General features: G+C 38.9%; 3 protein-coding genes across 3 annotated transcripts; 1 reads left to right on the forward strand and 2 right to left on the reverse strand.

The window, feature by feature from the left end:
* The first annotated feature begins 296 nt into the window (after positions 1-296).
* On the forward strand, positions 297-5697 carry LOC105443616. The gene is made up of 4 exons (XM_030977176.1): positions 297-766; positions 3314-3904; positions 4629-4697; positions 4958-5697. The coding sequence occupies exons 2-4, from the start codon at positions 3346-3348 to the stop codon at positions 5197-5199; spliced, it is 870 nt and encodes a 289-aa protein (XP_030833036.1). The 5' UTR covers positions 297-766; positions 3314-3345; the 3' UTR covers positions 5200-5697.
* A 2573-nt stretch (positions 5698-8270) lies between these two features.
* LOC115920786 (A disintegrin and metalloproteinase with thrombospondin motifs 7-like) lies at positions 8271-20206 on the reverse strand. Its single transcript, XM_030977450.1, has 15 exons — positions 20115-20206; positions 19253-19397; positions 18671-18766; positions 17584-17729; positions 16981-17044; positions 16092-16197; positions 15366-15493; positions 14762-14882; positions 13879-14120; positions 13174-13315; positions 12155-12278; positions 11513-11738; positions 10581-11156; positions 9948-10089; positions 8271-8768 (listed from the first exon to the last, which is right to left on the reverse strand). Exons 1-15 carry the CDS (start codon positions 20192-20194, stop codon positions 8656-8658), a joined length of 2451 nt encoding a protein of 816 aa, XP_030833310.1. The 5' UTR covers positions 20195-20206; the 3' UTR covers positions 8271-8655.
* Positions 20207-20211: 5 nt separating this feature from the next.
* LOC115920667 (A disintegrin and metalloproteinase with thrombospondin motifs 7-like) lies at positions 20212-26035 on the reverse strand (the record flags this gene model as incomplete). The annotated part of the gene is made up of 7 exons (XM_030977024.1): positions 25793-26035; positions 25190-25355; positions 22936-23102; positions 22397-22480; positions 21794-21918; positions 20962-21108; positions 20212-20263 (listed from the first exon to the last, which is right to left on the reverse strand). Coding segments are annotated over exons 1-7 (984 nt in total), but the record flags the coding sequence as incomplete, so codon positions are not given.
* Between the last annotated feature and the right edge of the window lie 1219 nt (positions 26036-27254).

A 27254-nucleotide genomic window follows, 5' to 3' on the forward strand; every position in this document is an offset into this window, starting at 1 on the left:
GGAGATATTCATGTGGTATAAGGAGAATACTGCTTTATGGAGGTGTGGCTTATGCAGGTAAATCACGGCGCATGCGTGAGCTAAAGACCTCCCAGACAAATGAATCAACAATTTCCCAACTACATTGTGCAATCATAACAAGAAAATAACTTTAACTCCAAATAGATTTTGTTGCCGTGCACGAAATGCCCCATATAATTACCAAGTGCTTTGTGCTCAGCTATTCCTGAACTGCTGTCCTTTGCAGACAAATTACTGCGCATGCTCTATACTTGAGCGAAGCACTGCCCATATCGCGACAATATTTGTACACAATGACAAGGCAGTGGGTCTTTCCAGTTCCCACATCGTATTACAAACTTGCAAGTAACCCTCAATCAACATTCTGACGTTGATCTTAATGCGCCAAAGCTGCTTCAGCTAGCAAGCTATCCGCACTGACTTCTGATTAAACTGAGGGTCAAGCTTTGCAGCCTACGACGGGCAGAAGGTCATCATGGCGAGCGGGAAAAAATTGTTATTGCATTTCTCTCCGTGTCGACTGAAACCTCTTCAGATCAGTTAATTGAACAAATTAAGCTTGAGAATGATGATTTTAGTTGCGTCTTTGTGAAACTCACGCAACAAGACTTACATTCGTTCCAGCCAGGAGATACCTACGATGCCGTCGTTCTGTTGCATTCAATTTCACAAGGTCGTAACTCCATTACTGACGTAGCAAGCGCCAAGTACAGCAAGCTCCTACCCCAACTCAAAAGGATTTATGGTGAGTCATTCTGAGTGATTATAGCTAAGATATTTGTTTTATATGAGTGTACATGGGCTGTTGTAAGTGTTGACATATCGCTACAGCGCAGAGTCCAATTAGGGCGCGTTCATGCTTGATTTTGACGGCCAGCATCAGGCATCTGTTACGCGTTTAGTTTAAAACACGGTTGCGTCTTAGCTCACTTTTGTAGAATCACCGAAAAACGGCGATCACGATCGCCGATCGTAAACTCACAAAAAGATGCGTTTACAATTTGTAAACGCGTTTAAATGGGGTCAACGCACTGACCTCTAGTGGGTCTACGTAGCATGCACAGTGAAGGTTTGCGAATCCAGCTGGAAGACCAATTAAGGCCACACACTGAGAATTGCCTGGGGGAGCCAGAGAAGTAAGCATGAACACTACATCGTGGAACTGCGATCACGATGAGCGTTTACGATGAGCGTTTCAGATCGCTCATTCTACCTTCAAAATTTAAGCATGAACGCAGCCTTAGACTAACAAAAAAATGTCTTTATCAACCACAGGAAGACCTCTGAAAGTCTACCGAAACGGTTATTTTCTCCCCGCCATGTATCCTGTGAAGGACTGGGGTGTGTGAGAGTGTGTATTTGGGCTTTCGCTTGGGAGGGGGACTTTAGGTGAGAGAGGTGAGTTGTCAAGGGATAGTCAACTGAGCTTACATTTATCAAGATCTGAAACTATCTTAAATTTACAGGATTATCCGATAGACGTAATTAGGTTCGAACCCGAGGTGCCAGAGGCAGAGTGATGACCACTACACCTTTTCTTGTTCTGTTCTTGGACACACGTACACGAGCGTTGTAACAGTAGTGTGGGGTCTTATAATTGTGCAAGTGCATGGAAAGTCTTGTACAAATTACACTTTTCTCTAGACTAAGTATGTAAATGGCTCCAGTGCGCGTATAGCTCGTAGGTGCTTAAGAGTAACTACATTTCTAAGCGCATAAAGGAAAAAACAGGAATGGAAGGAGAGAGAGATAGATACAAAATTTCACTACTTCTTAAGTTAAGGTGAAATTCAAAGAAGATCACAAATATGTTAACTAATGTATCACTAGAAACTGGTAAGCTTACAGATGGCCATCGGACAAGTTTTAGGTCAACTACATATCGGGTGATTTATAAAAAATACAAATACAACCACCTCCATAGCAGCTGGGATATACGAGAGATTCGCCGGAAAAATAACGATGTTTTAATGACGTCACTATATGGACCAACACTGCCCAAGCAGACGACATCCCACAGAGAATGAATATAATTGCAAAGCTATTATTTCTCAAATTATAATGAGTTTAGTGTATATAAATGTAATGGCATGCCAAACCATTCAAAAAGGGATATGACCCGATTTCTGATAAATAAAATCTTTTGCTTGTAAATACACAGGATAGGGGTTGATTAACAATCAAAGAAACCAGACTTTCAAATTGAAAAGCCCCGGAATGATATTAAGGACGACATTTGTTCCCTATTGAAACGCCGAACATACCCCGGTGTGTGCAGCTGAATATACAATGGCGTCTTATTTTGTTTACAAGCGGCAGATTCCTTTATTTTTGTATCGCTGCATTTGTCATCAAAATAAAACAATGCGCGGGGTTTAGAGTGAGGCAATAGATTATACATTTAGCCTGACGGTAGTGAAGTAAGAGAAAGAACTCAAGATAAGATGAAAACACAGGCACTGAAAATGTGTGAGATGTCATGGGACATCGTCTGCTTGTGCAAGTCATGTCCATACTGTGATCTCACACATCTCAGCAGCGGTCGGAGAGCTCTTCAGGTGCTATGCTGGGGCTGTATTTAAGCGTTTTGTAATTTATAATGATCATTACTTCGAATGTTTCCAAGCATTGAATTTTGATCAACTTGTCGAATAAAAGTTTCAACTTTGCAATAATTAAAATTAAGTTAGTTTTTAAAATCAATGAATAACTTCTTTAAGTTACTACAAATACAAACTTTTCACAAACTAACGCTTTAAATTTTCATACAATGTTTACATTTTTATTATTTTTTTGAAAAGGTGAAATTGAAGAGAATCATGCCAAAAAGTATTTCAAAAAGAAGAATAGGACATTCGCCATTATCCACGATCTCGTATGTACATGCACAGCGGAGATTTGTTCACGCGGGGACTTTCCCTTTCTGGGGTTGAGACTGAATCTCTACAAACAGTGGAAAAAAAGAGGGCGCTCTTCACCCATTGACGAGGATCTCTATTGATGTTGAGGGTATTTTAATAGTAATTCAATAATCATGCTGTTTTAAACTTGCTATGTCTCTTTTTATCAGTTTATTTGATGAATTGTCCTAAACACAGACGAGGATACTCTTTATGTCAGGGACTATAGCTTAATGTTAACCATTATGTTGACAGTCGACCAAAGTTACCATCTCTATTTTGTTGTGATCCATCCGATGATCATGACGTCATTTGTATATACCTGTATTTATATATATATGGCTACAATATGAATTCAGAATTATTCATAGGATTTACATATATTTTGACAGGACCTGACCGTGTTGCAGTTGTTGTTCACTCCATGACGAGCTTCAATTCTAACACCAAGATGGCACTGATGTTGGTCTTTAAGAAGTCTCAGCCAACCACCTTCCAGTGCTCTAAATGCGTCATCCAATGCAACAATCTAGCTAAAATGCAAGCTCAAGACCTCTCACGGCTCACTGAATTCCTCGGGAAGATACCCAGTCATCCCCTACCCATCGCTGAAGTGGAGGCACCTACAACCCAAATGGCTTCTAGTACTTCCGACACCGCACAAGTCTCTCAGGCCTCACCGAAAGTCGACACCTCACCTGATAGATATGCCACCCAAGACAAAGTGATCGACATAACCTACCCCATAGCCTTGGTCAGTCTTTCTTCATCAAATCAACCCGAAAAATTGCGGGATGGTCTACGACGACAATTTCCCGGAAAGACAATCGTGTTGATTAAAGACATACATGGCCTGGCAAGCAACAGGCACTTTTTTGAAGCCATTCTTGTGGACTTGGGATCATTACAGGAAGCTGCCTCTTACAGTTCGGATGAAAAGAAGCTCGCCTTGGATATTTACCAGAAATGCGTAAAAGAGATGTGTAGGTGTTACAGTTTTAGTTGTAGGCTAATCTCATTACATATGGAAATTTTAAAGTGACAGAATCGGTAATGTCACCGTGATGTAAAGCCTGACTAAAGTCTTCCAAGTTGACAAACAAAATTATATTAACAATTTAAATCCTACAATATTTTGAAGGATCTTTTTCTTTGAGAGAACAAAAGGATATGGTTTTCCTGGTTCTAGGACACCTACCCCCTGGACATAAACCCCCGGATAACCACCCCTAGGATAACTACCCCCTAGGGCAACCACCCTCTAGGACAACTACCCCAGACAACCACCCCCTAGGATAACTACCCCCGGATAAGTACCCCTAGGACAACTAATCCCTCGGACAACTATTCTACGGGATATTTGTCCTAGGGGGTAGTTGTCCGGGGTAATCTGTAAATAATGATATGATAAACGCACCTCTATATTGAGTCGACATACCTACATGTGTGTAGTGAAAACTTCTTCTATAGAATTTCACTAGTATTTTTTAGGATCTATTGGTATAATAACATCAACATTTAAATATCAAGCTCTTATTCGTTTATAAACAAATTCTGAAATGTTCACATACTTGTTAAGATTTGTAATGTATATTCGAAGGATATTCTACAAAAAATAAATTCCAATAGGGTATTACAATTTTATACATTGACTAAACTTGTAGCAAGGGGTCTAATAATCACTTATCTCAATCTTACTACTCTTAGTGGTACCCCAGAATTTAGCCATGTTGATGCTAGCTCCGACGAATACTCATTCAGAACATAAACATGCAGGTGAGTTAACTTATTATTCAATCTCTAAAGGTAGTTGATGACTCAACTACAGCTTCTGATTTACACATTTATTTTTTTATTTTACGAATATTTTAGACCCTATATGCTTTTCGCTACAACTGTATGGGACTGTGTATATCGTCTTCTAGTCCCAGTTTTCTATGTAGATGTTCCTTTTCATTATAGAGAAAGATGCCACTCTCCTCACCCGTCACGGCACAATGCACATTCACCATTTTTTCTCGTGTTATTATTTGCAGATATCATACGCATGATAAGCGAGATCGCCAAGACCAGAAAAGTTTCTGTCTTTCAGTACAGCAGTGAATCTTGCAGACCATCTCACTTTGATGTTGACATGAAAAAACTACTGGTTAACTGGCTTCTCGATTGCATCAAAAGATACCACGCAGCTGCCCCACAGGAGGGACCCGGCTTCTTCGGGAGCATTCAGATTCAAAAAGCCAAGTTTCTCACGTTTTTTAAGAAGCTAGGCAGGTAGAAGTACGTCAGTGGGGTGGTGGATTCACAGGCCTACCTTGGAGAAGTCCTTTTGACTGGTAATGGATGTCTAGTAAGAGAATGACGTGAACATGAAGCCTTGAACATGACTGTTAGTGGTGGTTGGACACCTAAGGAGGATCTGTTTTGTCTAGCAAGGCAGCAACGTACATGTAATAAAATTGTATTTTAAAGACTTTCGCTTCATTAAATACCACCAAATTTTGGGTTTAAAAATCTTAATTTATTTTTACCCGATATGTGGCAAAGCATACAAAAATATGTATGATTTTAATAGAAAAAGGAGAACCCTTGCGAGGTTCGTGCCAACTGTTTTTGAATAAACACAACTTTTCGGATATCTTCTTTCTTCTTCAGGTAAAGAACAGGCTGACGTTATCAAGTAAGAGTGAACACTAACAAAATCAAAATATAAGAGAGAGATTCTTTTGTGTTCTAGATCAATAAAAAGTTGAATATTAGCATGAAACTAGTAAAATGAATTCTCCTTTATATACATATGTTTGTATGCATGTGTATTATATACGTAGTGTTATGCTTATCTATTAAGTCATTTTTCCAAACAATTACTAAAAACGCTTAATAACACCCCTGACCTATTAAGTATAAACTATAAATTTACAGTTTTTAGCATTCCAACCACAATAGTCAACAATAGAGGGCGTAAAAAATTAATAAATAAGTCGGAGCCATCATCAGCAAATACCAATACAGACTTTGGCCAACTGATTTGTATTTGTCCAACAAAACAACATCCGTCTTACCAAAGGCTGCACCATCAAATGCCAGTGTAATCACTACATTTTCATTGTGACTGTCGTATATATGATGAAGACGCAGTGGCGGATCCAGGGTGGGAGCCCGCCCCCCCCCCCCCCCCCCTGGCCAAAAACAAATAGGTTTTTAAAAAAGATGGTAACGTTAATTTTACCATTAAAAAAAACAAAAAAAGACAGGCCCCCTCCACTGAGCAGAAACACATTTTTTAATTTGTTGTGCCTACAAGAGGATTTCTTTAGTCTTGGCGATCGCGTTCTATATAATTTTTTAAGCAAAATAACTAATTCCACTAAAAATTGTTTCATTGGTACATAGGCTTTTAATTACTCAAAAGTTACAATTGTGATATTTTAATGAATGAGACACTACGGTAAACGGCAATGTTGTACATATTCTATATGAGATATTTTACAGACCGGTTGTAATTTTTCATTTAATAAATCAACTTTGTTCGTTGGTTGGTTCGTTGATTTATTTGTTTCTCTGTATATCTTCCAAAAGGGATTTATATATTTGGCAACGCTTTTAAACTGTAATATTCATAACTTCTGCGAAAACTTGAACATATCAATCACGTTCATGACTTCTTTAGTATTGAAGTATTTAACTCCTTTGTTTGTTTGTTTGTTTACCGCTTTTCTTTTAGTGTGAATAGATTAATGCTCTGCTCTGGTATTTGCAGTTAGCAATAGCCAATAGGATAGATGTATAAAATAGAAGCAGTAATAACCATTGTGTAAAACATTGGGTGCTGTGTCTTTTGTTACGTTCGGCGCTGTTAACATGGTGAAGTTAGGTTACGGACGCCCTGCCCGTTTTAGATGTATTTTCATCCTCGTTATGTGCTCTTCGTATCAATAAATATACTTCAATGGTTTACGCTCTCGTTGTGGACGTTGATTTATTCTACAAACCTGCACCATTTCAAAGATATTGATATAGTTTCTCAAGTTGATTGAGATCTGAGATTGATCATGTTAATATTTTGTTTCTAAGGGACATGTAATCGACACGTCTGCTGAAGTCTCGTGAGAACAGCGAAAGAGAATGAAAGTGCTAGTGTTTGATATTTCAGGTGTCGGCATAGAACGGGATGCTACTTTGACTCCACCTGTCATTCCGGTGTTGGACTGTTTCAAGTCCATTAACTTTCCATTGTTAAATGATAATCCAAAAAATTGACCACTACACTTAAAGAAATTCGAAAATCAGAGAGGTAGACTGGTAAAATATTGAATGAAATCGGACGAATAGTAAGAAAATAATGGGTTTTGAACAGGTTGTAATCACTATACGTATGGGTATTTCGAATTGACTGCATCAGAAATGTCACTGTCACGCAGTGCCGGACAACTTTCTCATTTGTTTCAATACACAAAATGACTATATTTTCTTGTTGCTTTTCTTCAAAATGCATGAATAACGAGGGCCTTCTCTTTTTAGAGTACCTATAACAATATGATATCCCCCAAAAGAGAGGGCACAAGAGAAAATAAAAATGAATATTTTTGTACACGACAAACTGGGTTATCCATGGCTAGGTCACAACCAACTGACCAAATTGCCAATTTGAGATTCGCTAAGATTTAGTGATCTCATATTTCAAACATTAATAACTTTCTTATTATTCGTTCGATTTACTACAAACTTTCACTCATTTGTTTTCCCTTTTTTTCCTGAATGAACTTTTTACAAAGGTTGGTTGGGTTGCCCTTTTAGTCTAAACTTATGTATTCAAAAAGGGCGTTATTTACACCAGCGGTTTAAAAGTTGGAAAGGCTAAAGAATACAGTTATGTAAGATACATCATTACATTAATATACATGTACTGTATATGAACATGTAAGAGTGTGGATGTGCGTGTGAGTGTGGGTGTTAAAATTAATTCTGTTTTATGATCATGAAGTTTCTAATGGTTTAGTTTACGTGTTGATCCACTTTTTTCATTCAATAAGAATGGCATAGACAATTTATTTTGTTTATACAAAATAACAAACACAAAGTTTAAGGTTTTTGAAACAGTAGATATTTTTTAATTCAATCATATATAACTTATCTTCACGTGTACATTATACTCAAGAATCACATAAAAGGCAAAATTTAAAGGTCTATAAATTCCAATCAATTGCCTCCTAAAACAATACGAACATGCGACCATACAAAATCATACAGTAAATTAGTATGGATTATGATTTTCTATCATCCAAACAGATTTTTCTGTGTGTGGAAGAGCGTGTGGTTGCGTGTGTGTGGGCGGCTGTGGCGTGCGTGTTCGTGTGCGTGTGCGTGTACGTGTGTCTGTGTGTGTATGTGATTATTGTGGGGGGGGGTTATCTCGCGGAAACCATGTAACTACACACAAGAAATCAGTACAGCGGCATTGTAACAGTATAATATATAACAAAAATTCTCAAGAACAGTATATATATAAACAAATCTAAATTTTGAACGGGTAACGATTAAACATACAAATAATTTACAAATCTGAAAATAATGTTTCGCAAAAGGTCTTGGCTCTGTTACTCATTAACACACTTCATCAAATTCCTCAGCCGCCGTTTTTATATTTACGCTTTTATCTAACTATACGCGGATGGAGACATTTAACATTCAGTACTGTCCAAAGTTCTACAGATTACATGTGCAAAAGGAAACGCTATCTGACTTCGGTGCAGGTTCTGCAGCATCTTTCACGAAAGTGTGTTTGAGAGCAGCTTCCTGATTGGACGATCATCAAACACATGGTGTTGCTGAGTGTATTCCTACAAACTGTTAACAGAAAATAAAAAAGTATATATCAAAAATTGTAATATTCACAAGACCTTATGCACAAAAACATTTAATTAATAACAAGAGTAATAGATGGTATTCATTATTTCGCTTTTTTATCACTGGAAACAAAGCGTCAAGATATGTCATCCCTGGGTCAGCGTTCGAGTAAAAATATATAAAAATTACTAAGCAGTGACAGTGTGAGTTAAATGAATGCATATGGACCCCGTTGCATAAAACTTGCCATTAATGGTAACTTTGCCATCAATGTCAACTACCATGGTAACGGGACTCAACAGCCAATCAAAATCAAGGTTTCTATGGTAGTTACCATTAATGGCAAAATTACCATCGATGGTAAGTTTTGTGTAACGGGGCAATGGTTTCAGAATAGATATGGCTTCAAACTCTGTGAATTTTTCTAAAGTTGGTGATTATTAAGTTAGGTGGGAGCCTTTTCCAGAGTTTGGGAGCAGTAGAGAAGAAAACTGCAACGTCACCTAGTTTGTTGGTGAGTGGTTGAATGCAGGTCACTGACGATGGTTGACGAGTGCGCCGTCAATGAGAACGCCGTTTCTCCGTCTTCTCTTATTTTGATTACAATTTGGTTATCAATGATTAGGGTAGTTGTAGTGGTAGCAGGCGCGGATCCAGGATTTCTTAGGGGAGGGGGCCCAACTTTTTTTTTTTTGCTCCCGAAAATGTAAAAATCGCGCCGGCCGAAAAGTCGCTCAGTGGGGGGGGGGGGTGTACAGAGCACAATTTTTTTTTTTTTTTTTTTTTTCTTGCTCCCGAAAATTTGAAAAACGCGCCGGCCAAAAATTCGCTCAGTGGGGGGGGGGGGGGGGGGGGGGGGGGGGGGGGGGGGGGGGGGGGGGGGGGGGGAGCACATTTTTTTTTTTTTTGATCCTCAAAAAAATTTCAATTTGCACCCCCCCCCCCCTTGAGCGCCAGGGGGGGGGCCCAACCCCCAAAATCGTAAAATCACGTGATTTTACATGATTTTTTTCTCAAGGGGGGGGCCCGGGCCCCCCGGGCCCCCCCCCCCCTAGATCCGCCACTGAGTGGTAGTGGAGGTTATTTTACCTGACTGCTAAGAAAGCATAAATGCTTGTTAGTAAGCAACTAGAGCAATTAATATATGATTATAACAGTCATATGCATTGTTAATAATACCTCGAGGACAAATGCCCAAGTTACAAGACTGCAATGAAACGGGTTGATTTTCTTGGGAGCATCCTGGTGTCCTCTGGCCGGTGATTCTATCAACACACTCCACTATTCGTTGTTGGATACCATCGCCACAAGTTACAGAGCACTGTGAAAGAAATTGAGATGATAATGACATGATGGGTGGGCATCAGAGGAATGTAGAAGTGGGAAACATACCCCCCCCCCCCCCCCCCCCCCCCCACTTAGCTATCACATTGTTTGTTAACCTACAGCTTGGTGAAACGCTTGACATAGGACCAACAAAGTTGTGAAAAGGTGAGGAATGGGCCACTCATTCCACCCTTCCGAAATAAAATTTACAATTTATGTAGTACATTCAATGTTAGATGTTTATTCAATGTTAGATATATCGACATATATTGGCGACATTTAAGGTATCATTTCACATCATATTAGTTTCTATTTCCTATACAAATATTATCCACGTTGTACTAAAAAAAAGGCTTAAATACAAGTTTCATGCTCTGCGGCATTACCATCACTTGTCGAGCTCTGACACCGTGTCTATGTTCATGAAAGCCCCTGTCAAAATGCTTAGAATTACAAATAAAGAAAGCTATTAAGGTCGGAACCTACCGGCTGCCACGGTTGTTTTGACCACCCAAACGAAGGCTCTTGAGACTGATGTTGCAGACGAGTAGCAGTATCTGAAGCCGGTGGATGCTTGTCGTTTAGGGCAGATGGGAATAAGATAAAATTTACATACGGAGAATCTGGCACAACAGGAAGTTGGTTTATTGTAGAATCCTTGCGCTCTTTTTCTATGACATCAATGTCATGGGTAGTAATGTTCAATTCGTAGTTAGGTTTATGAGGCGCTTCTTCAGATGGCACAGGCGGGTGCAGCTTTGTGCTATTAGCCGCCGATTCGTGTTTCTGGATGGCAATCTTCTTCTCCCACTCGCCGAAATTCGCTGGGTAGTCACTGCTAGCGGACACGCTCGCTGATGAGGGTTCTAGTGAAGATTCGTCCGCGTAGGAGCGGCTTTCAGGAGCCTCCGGCATAGCGTTGTAGAAGTCTTGTCTCCTAGGGCATTGATCTAAGAAGCATGGTCTCCTGTCGCTGGGCTTTCCTGCAACATCGCAAGGTTTGATGACGTTCGTGCAGATAACAGACCTGGTATGCCACCCACCGCCACACGAAACGGAACACTTTAAGGGAAATATATAGGAATAAATCATTCTCATGTATGGTATGGTATTTATATTATGAACATTTAGTAGGGGTATAGTGGTAGATCACAAAACCTTTTAGGAAAATATCGAATCTACTCCATAACCTTATATAATAACAGTTTATTCGAGCAATTTGCAGTAAAATCCTTCGTTTCCAAATGTATTTCCTGTGTTTATCCTCCCTGTTTATGTCATTATGCCTATATTCAAGAGCAATAGTCAAAAGCTGTCGACATGTTGACTACTCACGTTAGATCAAATTGAATTAACAGTATTATTCCTCCAATACCATATCGCACAGTTCTGTATGACGAACATCTTCACGCGCTTACCTGCGACCATTCTCCTGTCTGCCAGTTGTCATTGGATTCACAGTGCAGGTCAACCGCACATGTGGTCTCAGTGACGGGTTTCTCTTGGTCCTGACTAAGGCAGTCGACGTCATCGAGGACAGTCTGTTCGCCGTTGGTGGAACCACGTATGCAGAAGACACATCGCTGCCTGTGCCCCTCCTCTCCACAGCTTCCTGTGCAGTGTTGCCAAGGCCCTTCCCACCATCTGTAGCAACACGAATTGGTCAAGAACTATTCTGTGCGAACCTGACATGTCTTTTTATAACTTCAGTGCAATTTTGAAATTTATGTATGTTACACAAATCATCAGAGGCTTCAGTACTAACAAAGGAATCAAGTGATAAGTTTCATAACTTGATCTTCCAACTACAAAATTTGTCCAGGAAGACAAGACATACAATTTATCATCATCCATACTGTTTGGAGATTATTTAAAATGTCATCCGCAGATAAAATATGGTGGGAACAAGAAATATTACTGACTGCAACATTGTATAGGCCAAAGGGCCTCACACAGACGTAGCCTCGCCTTCACGCTAAATGGAATGCAGATTTTATTCAATGGCTGGAGAAAATGAAAGATTTTGCTGAATGATCCTACTGGGTGAAAAACAAACTCACGTGGCAGGGCACTGTTGTTCATTGCATGTCTGCTGCGTATCGTCTGGTTTCATGCCTTCACAGTATCGGTCATCAACCAAGCCGGCTATCAACTCTTTGCAGATCACACTCGAACGCTGATAACCTGATATCGCAGTAAAAAAAAACACAAATTCATTACAAATTAATAAAAGCATGCAACAATAATGCATAATTGTTTTTCAATATATTAAAGAGTTAGGTTTGGACCATCGTACAACGTGAATCAATGTATTTAAAACCAAGTGAGTCTACCGATCGGTTTTTTTGGTTTCCCTATACAATAACCAGATTTCGACCCTAAGTCGCTACTGCTTTAATGGTGACATCAATGGTCAGTCCAAAATGTGAATAACCGGGGCCCTGTTTTCTTGAAACTTAGAAACGAGAACAATAAACATTGTAAGTTACTGAAATCATTGTATTTGATTGGCTGAGAGCAAATTCGTCATTGAGGTTTAACATTTGTTACATATAAGAAGTTTTATGAAACAGGGTCCAAGTCTGTACGAACCACAGGACATATATATATGATAAAAACCCTTTATGGAAGAATGCCATCGAGAAGACGAAATGAAGACGAAATAAATTTCTCATCAGATCAAATTATGAGGATAATGAAGAAGAGATAGCAATGCCAGAACGTCGTGAAATCAACCAGTACTAAGGACCAAAACGCGTGATACCAGTCTTAAATTAATAACTTTGACTTCCTAAGATGTTCCTCGAGACCAACTGAAAAACTGATCATGTTCCCTTGCCTCCTCTTTAGAGAAGCTTAAGTCAAGGACTTGATGAATACTTTTTGGCTGTCCTTTTCCAACAAAATAATCAACTGCATTGGCAAGATTCTTTTCATTTTTTCGTCTCAAGAAATAACGAGAATTCTGATAATCTCTCCTCGTTTCGTTGTTTTTGAATCTGCCTAATTTGCCGGTTCGTTAGCACTTTAAAGCTTTCACAGAACATACATGTAGCTACAAGGGATAAGGACAACTAACCAATGCCACAGGATGCAGAACACGGGGACCAATCGGTAAAGACCCAGGAGAAGAACTGCGGCATGACAGCAGTCTGGTTTCCTTCTCTCGGCATGGTATACTTGTATGTTATGCCAGGGTTCTGAGCTCGTTGAAATATGAGCTGAAAAAGGAGAGAGGGAAAATATTATCACATATTTTCTGATGCGACGTACATGATGTGTTTAACAATTTAATGGGACAATGGGTATATATTATTGAAATCAATACCTGACAAAAAATATGTTATTGTTTTAAAACTCAATGACAAAGCAAACTATAAAACAGTTGATCAGCACATCTACCCCAATAAATCATACAAGTATAAATTTTTTTTTTTGATACTCCAAAACCAGTTTAACCGACAGAGATATTTCTTTTCAACCTGTCAGGCGGGTACATATATTACTGATGGGGTATGTCAAATCCATGGTATATTTGCCTATTCAAAAATGGTTCTAGAAACCTTTTCTTTTCTTTTTTGTCTCGTAAATGCACATTTCAAAACTACTTAACAAATTTCAAAAAGTGAGTTTGTTTGTTTTGTTTAGTATTGCTATTATCGTTGCTTGTTAATAATCTATGTCATTTTTTGTTGATATAATATATCAGGAAATCCCTTCCGATTATTATGATTATTATGAAACACAATCCCATGAAAGATATTCCAGTGAAGCCCCTATTTACATAGATGTGCAGTGGTTCGCTGATGGGACCTAGTATCTCCACTCGTTCTTTGTTGTCTATCCTCTCGTAGCTGATAATGGTCCCTGCGGCCTGATACTCCCCGCTCCAATCAATATACCAATCCATGTTTAGCAGGTCATGTCCTGATGCATTGCTAATGGCCAGGTAGTTTTGGGAAGAGACCAATTCATCCAACACGATGTTCCTAGCACCGGCAGGGATGACGGTGATTTCCACATAACCTACAATAATATAAACTACAATTATAATTGGGGTCTTATTTACCCAGGGTAGCAACATCATTATTAATACTGCTCTTCATGTGGAACCCTGCAATTCCTATTACCCCAGCATTGCCAGGTACCTGTTTACACCTGGGTGGAGAGTGGCAAAAGTGGATAAATGTCTTGCCAATTTACGTTGGTGCCGGTATGTGATTCGAACCCTTAACCATTGCATTGAGGGTACATATATTTTTTTTTGGTGATTTTTTTTTTTTTTTTTTTGTGTGATGAAATTATTGCTTGGATAAAATGTATTAAGTCTTCTTCTAATAAAATGGCTGTTCTCAATTCTCAAGCATTTTTTTTTTGTACAATAAGGTCCCACTCACCAAAACCCGATGGCAACTACATTCGAGAAAAAAAATTCAATCAAGGGGCAAATTCAATACCCTATTGTATATTTCATAGAAATCATGTTCAGATTACATATTACGTCTTTGCAATGTAGTCGAACGTACAAGGTCAGTGAAACTGTCTAAGGTTTATTTTTCATAAGAAGTTGCTATCGCGTTGTTCAAATAAAATTTAGGTAATCATACATTGTATGCAATATAACAAAAAGGAGACATAGATGTATGAATCGTTCCAATCGTACAAACCTCGTCCATATTTCGTGTTGAAACTATCCTGAATTGTAAGGCAGGATGACCCATCCCCGCGGCATACACCGCATCGGTCCTCCACCGCCCCTGAGCTGACAACATTATCACAACCAACCATCTGGGGGGAAAAGCGTATTTTTAAAAGGTACCAATCACTAAAAAATATATTTGTTCTTCAGTATGATTGGGGTACCATATGGCTATGCTATATTCAAAATATGAGCTTCATATAATACTTAAATACAGAGATACTGCAAGTTTAAATATATTCTCCATTAACATAAAATGAAATTATTGTAAAAGTAGTTTTCATGTACTAGGACGGGGACAAGTGCCTTTGATGCACCCCCTTCTATATCTTCTGTTCGATGTATTCCATTTATTATTCATAATTCCGAAAATAAACAAGGTTCATTATTCCGAAGGTTCATTCTTCCGAATATTAGATTTGGTTCATAATTTCGAAGGTAAGTATTTCCGAAAAACGATACAGGGTTTCGGTATTATGAACCCTATCTCGTTTGTTTGTGTTTTGGGGGGATATGAACTTCGAATTAATGAACTTTCGGAACTATGAACCTTCGAAAAAAGGAACCCATACCTGACATATACCGTCAATGCAGATATCACGTGAGAAGCGAGTACAGGGAGTTCCATTGGTCACGTGAACTGACTTCTTCTTTATCAATGCTTGATCACGACGTCTGCAAAACAATTCACAAGGTTTATCTACAAAAAAATAGAACAAGAGAAATTGATTGTTTATCATTTATATTAGCCTATAAGAAAAGAGTGAAAAGACAAAGATATATACAGAAAGACACACTGTCAGAATAGGAAGAAAAGAGCGAAAGTAAAATTACATATTTTCATACATTCCGTGTAGAAGATACTTCTACTACATTTTAAGGAGGAATTCTCCACACTTTTTTCATGATTCAAGCCACTCGGTCACATCACCCCCCCCCCCCCCCTTAAAAAAATCAATATCTATAATTCCCAAGAAAAGTCCCCATGTTATTACACCTTTGTCTAACAATGGAAATGTAGATTAACCCTGGCCAAGGGACATTGTGCTGATGTTCAGGGGCCATTATGAGTGAAAGGAATTTGAGGTGAAATTTTTGCCATGAGCCACTCAGTTTTATAGCCAGTTGACTTGTGGTATTAGACACAGTTAGTAGGCCCCAAGCTTCTTTGAAGGAAGAGTGAATGGGCTGGTCACATCAAAATTTCCCAACCGAATTTTAGTCTCAAACCATCCCTGGGGGGGGGGGTAGGATTCGAACCCTCAACTTTGAAGTGAATGAACCACTACGCCACGCACCTTCGACATCGACTGGAATCCATGCGAGTTGAGTACCATTCGATTGGATTGTATCATAGGTGCTACACTGCATGGCACGAACACTCACAGATTCATGAACGCAATCCTAGAAAAAATAAAAGCAACAATGACTTATATTTCACGGAATCAAAGCCACATACATGTTTTACTTTGAAAGTCGAGATAAGGATGAAACAATTTGGTGTGTATTATATTTGTAATAATTATATAAAGAGGCGAGCGACAACTGGTGAAGGCACCGTTGTACCCGTACCGGCAAATCCATGATTTCGAAGAGTGTTTTTTATTTGTAAGTGACATTGAATACACAAAACATATGTATAATTACAACAAGAAATAGAAAACGAACATTAGCAACCAGGGGTCCTATTAATTGTTAATCCCCCTATACGAAATGTTCATGTCACAACTATGAGACATCTAAGAGGTGCTCCATCCCATTGGTTCTACCACTGATACATATCTAAACATTGCAACTATAACATAAATATTTTCCATCTGTATCATAATAGTGTAAGTCCAAGCTATAGTGTGTCCCGTACGTCACAGACCAGATGATATAAGATGTTAGAACATATGATCATTGTCGTAATAGCAATACTAGAGCTTTAATCAGACCAGATACATTTGAAGTCAGTATAATTATGTTCAGAACTTTATAGCACTTGGTGACGTACAGGGCAACAAATGATCAAAACCTTGGACTTGCCCTTCTCTGCACCGATTGATTACATTACTGCCTGAATGAATGAACGTCTTATCTAGGACCAAGGTACGTAAATCGATGTTTCTGAACCCTATATTTTGTCATGCTTCCATCTATAGTTGTTTTTCAAAATTAGTCGATTTAAGTTAATAGTATACGTACCTGAAGCTTACACATGGTATACTTCTTTCTCTCACCAACACAGTATCTTCCTCCATGAGATGGACTACAGGAGCAATGGTAAAAAAAAAAAAAGATTAATTTCTCTGAGTTGGTATTCGTAAAACTTTACCCGGAATGATTCGTCTGGGGACTCGCTGGCTGTCGCCGCAGTTGTGTTTAATAGTGAAGGAACACCGATCCGCAGGAATATGACATGGTCATTATCCCCTAGGCGCCCTGGACGAAGATTTCGTTCAAAACGCCCATTGGAGCTGTTTTTTAGTTTGCCGATCAGTTTCTCTACAGCACGAACATTACTGCACGAAGTATAGTAAGCCCATGTTACGATCTAAGCTACGACCACTGATCAGATTACGACCGTAACCCAGCGATATCTAAAATTGTGTAGCTGCATTATAATCTTCAGCAGGTTGCACATAGAAAGTTTGTACATCAATCATTGGAGCTCTGTCAAGAGCACATGAATTTTGACCACCTCTACTCCATCGTGATATTTCTTTCGAAGCTATAAACCGTAATACATGTACTTCAAAATCTTATAAGATAATGGAGATGGCAATCCGAAAAGTCAGAAAAGAATACCTTGGGTTGTTACAATGTCTCTCTTTAGACTTGACGGCCCGTCCACACGTCAGGGAACACTCAGAGTACTCGCTCCATGGACCCCATCCGCCATCGATGACCACGGGATGTTCATCGATATCGATACACTCTCCAGATATACACCACTGAACACAATCAAAGAAGAGATATCTTTAACAACAATCATACATAATGTCATTGGCCCTGACAGGATCTAGGCCATTGCATTAATGACTTTGAAGAAAGCAATTCAGTCATATTTTTTTATATAAATATTCGTTTATGTCTATATTTGTGAATGGAATGTTTTTAGGCCGTGAATAAAACAAGCCAGCCAAGCATGTGTAACTATGACGGAAGGTCGAGGTAGGGATTTCAGGATCAAATCGGTCGAGACTGTTTGTGAATGTGACATGTACTCGAGTGTTCAATAACGGATTTTTAAAATCATATTGTTCTTACACTCTTTATCAATTTTGGGGGACGACCCTATATCTACTGACCTCACCTTTGTTTTATAAATTTGCATTAGTTATTGCAAGATCTAGCATAGCATTATGGATCCAAAGTATATTACAATTAATGAAGCATTCATGCGGGAACGGACTGGAACTGAAATTCGGTTGGGGAATTCCGTTGTAACCAGGCCAACTCAACCTATAACCGGCCCTCAGAACACTTATCAACGGGGCCTCAAGCCGAATATCTGACAGCCCGTGGAGAAACTGTTCTAAGCTCCCCATGGCTTAGACATTTCTGGAGGCCCCTATTAAATGTCTAGCTAGGGGTTCTAGGGCACCTACCCCTGGACATCCATCCCCCCGGATAACCACCCCCAGTCAACTATCCCCTAGGACAACCACCCTCTAGATGAATACCCCCGACAACTACCCCCAGACAACTACCCCCTAGGACAATGCCCCAGGACAACTACCCCTACTTCCTCCGGACAACTTCCCTCTGGACAACTCCCCCTACGACAACTACCCCCTACGACAACCTTCCTTTGTGACTTCGGGCCTTATTGTGTGAGATTACACCACTAGATGTTTGAAGGTGACCCTTTATTTTTTTTAACGGTACTAACCTTGTCTTTCCCACACCGAGAGCCCTGTGCAGCTGCTGTCATGCGTGATCTCCTCATGACTCCTACGCTACACCACAGGGTAGTACAGAGATCAGACTGGACTCAGCGGAGTGGAGTGATGGAGTATAAGCAATTAGAGTTTATAGAAAGAGATGAAAATGAAAGTTGGAAAATAAAGAGGGAAAGTTAAAAGATAGATACAGATAGACAAAGAAAGGAATGAAGTGAAGAAGGAAAAGAAAGATTTCAAATAAAAGGAGAGACATGATTTAAAGTAGAAATAAACGCTTAAGATTGTTGGGGTATTACATCAATGGAAAATGCTGTAGTCATGCTCATGAACTCAATTTTAAACATTATCCAATACATTGGAATTTCTCGCTAAAATACTTGACAAAAAGCTAAAGATTTAATTTTTATAATCCCTGCCTAATTTTTTCAAATATTCCAAAACTGATCGACTTCTTGATTATTTGTCTGCCTCGCTCCTCTTATTTATCCATCACAGAGTGGTAGTTGAAATTTGTCCTTGTCTTTGTGATATTACACATGTAAGTGTAAGATAATCGCAAAGATTCTTACTTCAAACATGGGACTGGCAGTTGCATTCGGTCCGTACTGTAGACGACATTGGTGGTCTGCCGAGTACATGACACCCGGTAGAACCTTCGGATATTTGTAAGGTGTTGATGAAGGCATATCCTCCAGGCAGCTACCCCGTCCACTACTGCAGAAATCATAATTGTACGTGCAAATAATATTGAATTTTCACGACATGATTCAGAACAAATTCCAATCACTAATTAACAAAATCATCTTTTTGTAAGAAATGTGAGTAATTTGGTATTCTAAATGCCATAGCTTTGTTTTAAATATTGGGAATTTTTAGGTAAAGCAATCTCTAAATCGTATATTTATTCTTTTAAAGAAAAAAGGTTCTTCTGTCAAGCCGTTCATAGTCCGACTTTCCTTCCATCACACCGCTGTCGCCAATATACTCCAAATAGCAATGATCTACTCTTGCTGCTGGTAGATCATGTGGTGTGAGACCACTATAATTCATGAGGACATCATATTTGAACAGGCCTTATATTTCCATCGCTCCAACCATAATTATACTCTGCTGTACTCTCTGGTACGGTGAACCATGAAGTGGTGTAAGATTACCTCCAAGACATTAAGAATGATTATATCATATCATATCATATCATTTGATCAATCTTAAGTCCGAATGGCCTCAAATCCCACTGCTGCCACCATTATAATTTTATTCTTGCTGAAATTACTCACTGGTACAGTAAACCATGTAATTGGTGTTGGACCACTTGGAACCCGGAAGACGTCACAATAACGGACCGCTGTCCATAATTGATTTGATGTGATTCAAAATATAAAAACCAAAATGGCCCCATGATCCTACCGCTGCCGCCATATTTGTACTTACTCTAGGAAACGAGTGATGTATTCTCTGCTGCAGGAGGACCATGCTGTGGGTGTAAGACCACTAGGAACCCGTGAAGACATCACATATGGGCCACTCGGTCATCGTCAAACGAGCATGGGTTATCAATTCCGTCGTGCTGCATGCCAAAGCTATATGAGGGCAAACCATAACACGTTGTTGGGAAGTTTTTATTTTATTTTACCGTAACGACAAAATACTGATTACATAATCATCACAGTCGATAGCGTATACTTTTGTTAGAACCGTGATCTTAATCATTGAGGCATCTCCCTCAAAAACTAATTACCTGCAGACTGAAATTATGCAAAATATTAAGTTGAAATTAGGAATAGTTAACATGCCTACGTTTTTAATATTTGATGATATTGATATTTGATGATAGTGTAAGATGGTATTAACCCGAGGTGTATTTATGGAGTGCAGAGGCGGGGGAAGTGCCCAGGGTGGTACTTGAAAGGCGCACAAAATAGATAAAGAGAGACAGAGAAAGGGAAAGAAAACCATTAAATTTTAGGGTCTTTAAAGAATATATGCACCCCCAGTCAATGCCGAAATGCGTTATAATACTTTGTTAAAGTCTCATATGCCAACAATTCTGAAGTTTGGTCACGTTACTCTCTCGCATGGGTTTCTTCTTGATCTTGTTATTTGGTACTCCATAAATTGGGGTTTTAACGGTTCAAATTTCAAAACAAATAAATGACATAGCTTTGCTTCCCGACTGTTTCATATTTTGAATTGATAAATTTGAGCAGGGGGTCCAAATGTATTGTTTGCCCCGGAAGTAATTCGGCTAGATATGACACTGATTTACGCTTATTCTTACTTGTGTCCCATCTCATGCGCCACGGTGAACCCAACAGCAAGGCCGTTGTCTTCGTTGATGCTACAGCTTCGCTTCCTATTGCACATGCCAGACACGTGGGCCAACCCTAACGTGAAGCAGATATCAGAACCACGGCACAGGTCCTTCCTTCAAAAAAAATTCAATGATTATAAATGTATCATCATTGAGAAAGATGCTTAGAATTTCATGGATAGAAAGAGTATCTAATGGTATTTGCCATGGCAGGAACAAGACGAAAGCTTCTGAATAATATAAGAGGTCGACAGCTGAGCTTATTGGGTCATGTTATTCGAAAGAATGGTTCGGAAAATCTTGCACTGACTGGAAGAATAAAGGGGAGGAGGAGTAGGGGTAGAAGGAGGATTCTCAGGAGGAGTAGCTTAAAGAGTGGGATTTCTGAAAGTGGAATTGATCTCGGGGAGAATGATTATTTCATAGAATATGAGACAGAGAGTTATGGCATTCCATGGTCGACAACGTCTCAGGACATGGCACGCAAAGAAGAAGAACCTTATATCTAAATTTCATTTAAATAAAATCATTATTCGAAAATGAATAAAACTTTGAAGCTGTGTGTAGTCTCTAGTTAGGCCTACTTGAAACTATTTGGACAACAGTTGAATTTTGTTATGTTTGAATCACGATCAGAAGGGGGTAAATAGAAAGAAAGAGAAACGGTGAATGCAGGGGGAAAAAGAATGAGGCAGTAAAGTGTTAAGTGTCAGAAACATAAAGAGAATCACTAAAGAGAATCAAAAAATGTATATATTATAGAGGGAGTGAAAGAGAGCCTGAATGGTAGTTAGCTCACCTGGTAAGAAGTATTGCGTTGTCATGGTGATTGTGTTGCTCATCCCCTTCCGGGTTCAATGTGTCTTGCCATGCACAGAAGCTATTCAATGTGTCGTCTGCGTTGTTAGAGATCTCTAGGTCGTCCTATAATAAAAAAGTGTATATGATATTAATGTCTAAACTCAGAACTGACTGCTGAGTAGAAGTTGAAATAGACATTTACAATAAACATGATAAATATAATACATGGATTACAAACAAATTAAACTTAACACAGCAAATGATAAATAGTTCCTCATGTACACAAAGGAACATCCCTTCACTGCTATTATGTAAAAATGAGTAAAACAGGTGAATATGCATGTGACACCTGTTCTACACATTTTTACATAATAGCAGTGAAGGGATGTTCCTTTATCTACCTGAGGAACTGTATATTTTGTCCGCTTTCTTTGTCCGTCATGATCATAGTGAAGGATACGAAGAAGGATGTGAATGCATTGAGTGGTAATATTGCAAACCAAACTTGCTATCAAATTGGAATGGAACCCCCCCCCCCCCCCTCTCTCTCTCTCTCTCTCTCTCTCTCTCTTAAAAAGAATAAATTCCAGCCATGATTCACCTGTTGGTCTTCTAAGAGGATCAGGCGCACGAGGGCGATGTTCACCAAGTTCCCAATGCTCGGATCACGATAAAACTTAGCCACCTGGGTACGCAACAAAACAAAACAAAAACATTTAGCGATTGATTTTTATTTCACATATTTTTCTTAAGTTAGACTTAATATCAGTACAAGATGAAAAGAAGGCAGGACGATTTATGATAATGTATATATTACCATCGCCCATCGGCCTATCTTTTTATCTTATTTTGTTTTAAATACAAAAGAGTAATGCGCATCGGATTTTGTTTTACATGTATCTTTCAAGGTATTTTCACCACCCCCCCCCCCCCCCCCCATTTAATGTTTGCTCGGATCTTACATATTGTTTATGTCATCACTTCCATGCCTAATTCACAAACTTGAACGATGAACAGCCGTATTATCTCTGGAAGAATTATTTTGTCGCGATACAGTTTATTTACAAATTGTTACCATTTTATGCTTCAATAGATAGCAATGTAAACAAAACTCATTGAATCAAATTGAATGATAGCTACCAGATTCATGATGGTGAGCACATAGGTCTCGATGTCCTCGTCCTTGTGGTATTCAATCATGGACTGGTCGACGACCACTAAGGTTTCCACAGTTCGCTCCATGCTAACTGACTTTCGTACCCGACGTCCAGCTCTCTTCGAAGCAGGGTCGTCATGGTGCCATGTACCTGTAGAATAAAATAGGGATATATGTCATTTGACGGGTATATTGGATGCGGTTAAATTGAATTTATTCACCACCATTGAAAACATCGAAAAAAGAAAAATAAATGTCAATATAACATAAATATAAACATGACATGAATTAAAATACATGTTTTCTGCAGCGATATACATTATAAAAAATTATTAAAATAGTTATACAAAAATTTAGTGTCAAGAGTAAAACAATAAATGACTATTGTTTGTGATCGATGGTAAAGTAGAGTAAAATAGCACATATGCTAGTCGAGCCTGACTCTCGTTATCTAAAGCCTAAAATAAAGTTAAAGAAAAATACACGATGGGTTTCCGAAGTTCGAGGCGTTTAACCATTATAACTTGCCACGTACATTATACACTCGCGTAACGTGAATTGTCACGAAATTGCAGCTTCGCAATCGTAATTCCTGAGTCACACCAATTTCAAAGTCCTTATTTATCTTTTAGTTTGGGATCCAATCTTCTTCTTCAGCTTCTTCTTCTCCTCTTCTTCTTCTTTTTTTCCCTTCTTTTTCTTATTCTCCTTTTCTTCTTATACTTTGGGATCGAATCTTCTTCTTCTTCAGCTTCTTCTTCTTCTCCTCCTCTTCTTCTTCTTCTTCTTCTTCTTCTTCTTCTCCTTCTCCTCCTCCTTCTTCTTCTCCTCCTCCTTCTTCTTCTCCTCCTCCTTATTTTCCCTCTCTTCTCCTCCTTCCTCTCCCTCGTCCTTCTACTCCTCTGTTAGGTGTAGGAGATCAACAGCAGCAAAATGCCTCGGGTTATTTTTTTTCTTTCTAAGTTCATGACTGAATTACAGTCACACATAAATGAACCTATTTAGCCTTCTGATTTTTTAAGTCCAAGTAATTTAGCAAGACAAAAAAAAATCATTTTAAACTAGTGCAGCAGTGTATTCACAGGTCCAAATATTTTTGGTCTAAAGAGTGGCATTGTACATGCATATTCGAAAAGTATTCTACCCGGGGTCTCTGACTACTAGACTAGTGCATCAAAACATTCGTGACCTTAGGAGGACAAGGACGGCATGTCATAATTGACAGGTGTAAGGGGTCATACAAGGTCACACGCGACAAGCAGGTCGCTAATAGATGACCTTCTCATTACGTAATCGTGGAATGTCCACACGCCGCCCTAATGAGGTCAAACCAAGGGAAATGTGTGATCCAAAGACGTAGAGACGCTTTCGCCAAAGAGATACCAGCTACCCTCCTTGCTTTCGCGAAGGTGGGCATACATCGCCCAAATATCGCCAAGTTTAACCAGGGAGGTGAGACTTTAAAGTCTCACCTCCCTGGTTTAACTATTGTGATATTAAAGTTTGGTTTGTCATAACTATTCAGTTGCGTAAGTTTATATCTTGTAATAATCCACATGCATCGAAAATGTGCATTTTCATATGATGTCTTAGTTGTTTACAAATGCTTTTATTGGCATCTTGATATTATCGATATGTTATAAGAAGATGTATATTATATGTAATTTTCCCATAATTCGTAAAGTGTCGATAGAGATAAAATATCCTATTTTAAGTTTCATCTGTTTAAAAGGTATAATGTCGATTGATGTGTAATGGTCAATATACAATCATAAGTTGTGTCTAGAAATGAATGGTTGATCTTCATATGATAAACTTTTTGAACCATCGAAATTGCAATGTATCAAATAGACTCAATATGGTGCCTAAAATTGCACTTTTTGGCACCATCCTGACACCATCCATTCAATGAAGTAAATCCAATCATCAATATTACCGAGGTGCTAAATGGGTATCCGTTGGGATACGATGGTCGATTGATTAAATTAGTATTTTCGCCGCGGCACTAAAAAGGAATGCTTCCCAGGGAGTGGAGAATGCGCGGAATAGAATTTGGTGTCCAGGGTAATAATAATACTGTAAGCCCATTGGTCGGTTGTAACAGAGTGCTTCATAAGAAACAGTGATTATTATTACTAATGTAATCATTGGTCTTATTATAATCATTGTTACTATCATTATCTGTGTCCTTATCATTAGTATCATTATTATTATTGTCATTATTATTTTTCAACTTACCGGTGTCTGAACAGAAGGCATCATTAGGAGTCGAATTCGTTTTTCCTCGATTCAATAAAGGTTTGTAGATGATATGCGAACCGTCGTTACTCTCCTTATCATATGTCGATGCATTGACGGGTTCGATAAAGAAATCCTCCTCCTCTCCAAGTGAAATGAGGCCCCTCTAATGATATAGTCAAAATATAAGTCGGATAAACCAACACGATGATGGCATATCGTTAATAGTAATTACAATCATTATTTTTAACAAGGAAGTATATATTGAACGTAAACATAGAATGATAACGTTAATGACAGCAATATTCACAATGATACCCTTGGCGAGGAGAGTAATTTCACATTGTTCGACATTTTAAGGGAACATCGCAAAATAAATTCCTCTACATTTTTCGGTAACATGAAAATCTTCTTTCCACCCTACCTTTCTCAACGTCATTAATGCCATCATATGAACGCCTGAGAGATTCGGTACTAGGTAAATAACAAACTAAATGGACTGTAATGGACTGTTAAGAACAATACATACAACTTATACATGAACAGTCTTCCCAATATTTCTCCTAAAATTAGTAGTATGACGATATTTCAACAAAGGCTCACCAATCCACGACACACGTTGACAGCGACCTGGGAATTTGCGTGGCCACGAACCACTCCATGATAAGAGCAATGACGATGACGTTCATACGCTGGTTGAAAACGTGTTCGAGACACATTCGACGACGATCGTCTCTCCAGGACGAAGCCAGGCGAGATCAAACCTTCGTTCAACGTCAGTATCAAATGGAAATCCTTCTCCTTCGTGGCAAACATGTACTGCAGGTTTTTGTGATGCTGCGACATCGAGGGAGACGTTGACCGACGATGACGACTGTCGAAACCATCCTGGATTACACGCGGATGCACGATCTCGATATAAGACGAACGTTTGTCTAAAACCAACGGATTCATGTTTGAATATATTAAATAGGTCATAAAGATAATGTTATGACAGACACATGCACACAGTCTAATGTGAGTGTAATAAGAAAAACCGGGAAAAGAGCGAGAGAAGAAAATAGGGATGGGGAGAGGGCTATAAGAGAGAGAGAGGGGGAGAGAGACAGAGAGAGAGAGAGACAGAGAGAAAGACAGACAGAGACAGAGGCAGAGAGACGGAGACAGAGAGACAGAGAGAAGTTGAAAGAATTTTAAAAAGGGAGAGAGAAAACACAAGAGTGATAAAGGGAATGAGAGAGGGGAGGGGATAGAGAGATGGAGAGATGGAGAGAAAGAGAGGGAGAGAGAGGGGGGGTTAGAGATAGAAGGTGAGAGAGAGAGGGGTTAGATACTGAGGGTGAGAGAGAGAGAGAGAGAGAGAGAGAGAAAAAAAAAATCATGGGAAAGAGAGAAAAAGGAGCGTGTTGGAATGGGTCTGCTATTTTACAGGTTCACAATCGACTAAAATAGAAAGGTTTATTTTTATAGATAAAATCAGTATAGAATATGTGGTGGTTATGTGGTGGTTATTTTACCTGACTGCTAAGAAAGCATGAATGCTTGTTAGTAAGCAACCAGACGGCCGACGGCTTTAGGTCCTCTCCGAGGGACCTGGTAATGAGGATTAATGCCTTACCAAAGGGCACTAGCGCATCGACTTGGTTTCGAACCCGGGTCACCGGATTACGAGACCACTGCTCAACCGACTGAGCTATCGCTCATTCATCTATATGAATATGAAAGTTATGGATGCAAATGGATCCAAATCTTACCACAAGGACACGATCTTGTTATTTTGATGTAGTCGAAAAACGACATTTTCAAACGGAAAGAAATACAAGAAAAAGCGGAAACAAATCATCAAGAAACTAGGCAGACGAGAAAGTCACAAAACAAAAAAACTTTAGCAAGTTTATTTTGTATTTGACAAAACACCAGGATTTCTACTCGAAGAACATTAGCAATGGCAATTTGCCAAAATATTCCGTTACGTCACGCAAAAGTTCCTAACAAATAGAGTTTGATACATTCTTCTACTTCTTTTTTTTTGTGTTTATTTTTTCTTAATTGAAAGTACAACTCA

This window comes from Strongylocentrotus purpuratus, unplaced genomic scaffold (genome assembly GCF_000002235.5).
Source record: "Strongylocentrotus purpuratus isolate Spur 01 unplaced genomic scaffold, Spur_5.0 spur5_scaffold_9, whole genome shotgun sequence".
NCBI lineage: Eukaryota > Metazoa > Echinodermata > Echinoidea > Camarodonta > Strongylocentrotidae > Strongylocentrotus > Strongylocentrotus purpuratus.

Coding starts and splice junctions, on each gene's coding strand:
- LOC105443616 (XM_030977176.1), top strand. CDS start 3,346: ATGACGAGCTTCAATTCTAACACCAAGATGGCACTGATGTTGGTCTTT. Junction 3,905..4,628: donor GAAATGCGTAAAAGAGATGT/GTAGGTGTTACA, acceptor TACTACTCTTAG/TGGTACCCCAGAATTTAGCC. Junction 4,698..4,957: donor TTCAGAACATAAACATGCAG/GTGAGTTAACTT, acceptor TATTATTTGCAG/ATATCATACGCATGATAAGC.
- LOC115920786 (XM_030977450.1), bottom strand. CDS start 20,194: ATGTCTTCACGGGTTCCTAGTGGTCTTACACCCACAGCATGGTCCTCC. Junction 12,279..13,173: donor TTCTGCATCCTGTGGCATTG/GTTAGTTGTCCT, acceptor CTGCGATATCAG/GTTATCAGCGTTCGAGTGTG. Junction 10,090..10,580: donor CAAAACAACCGTGGCAGCCG/GTAGGTTCCGAC, acceptor TTTCTTTCACAG/TGCTCTGTAACTTGTGGCGA.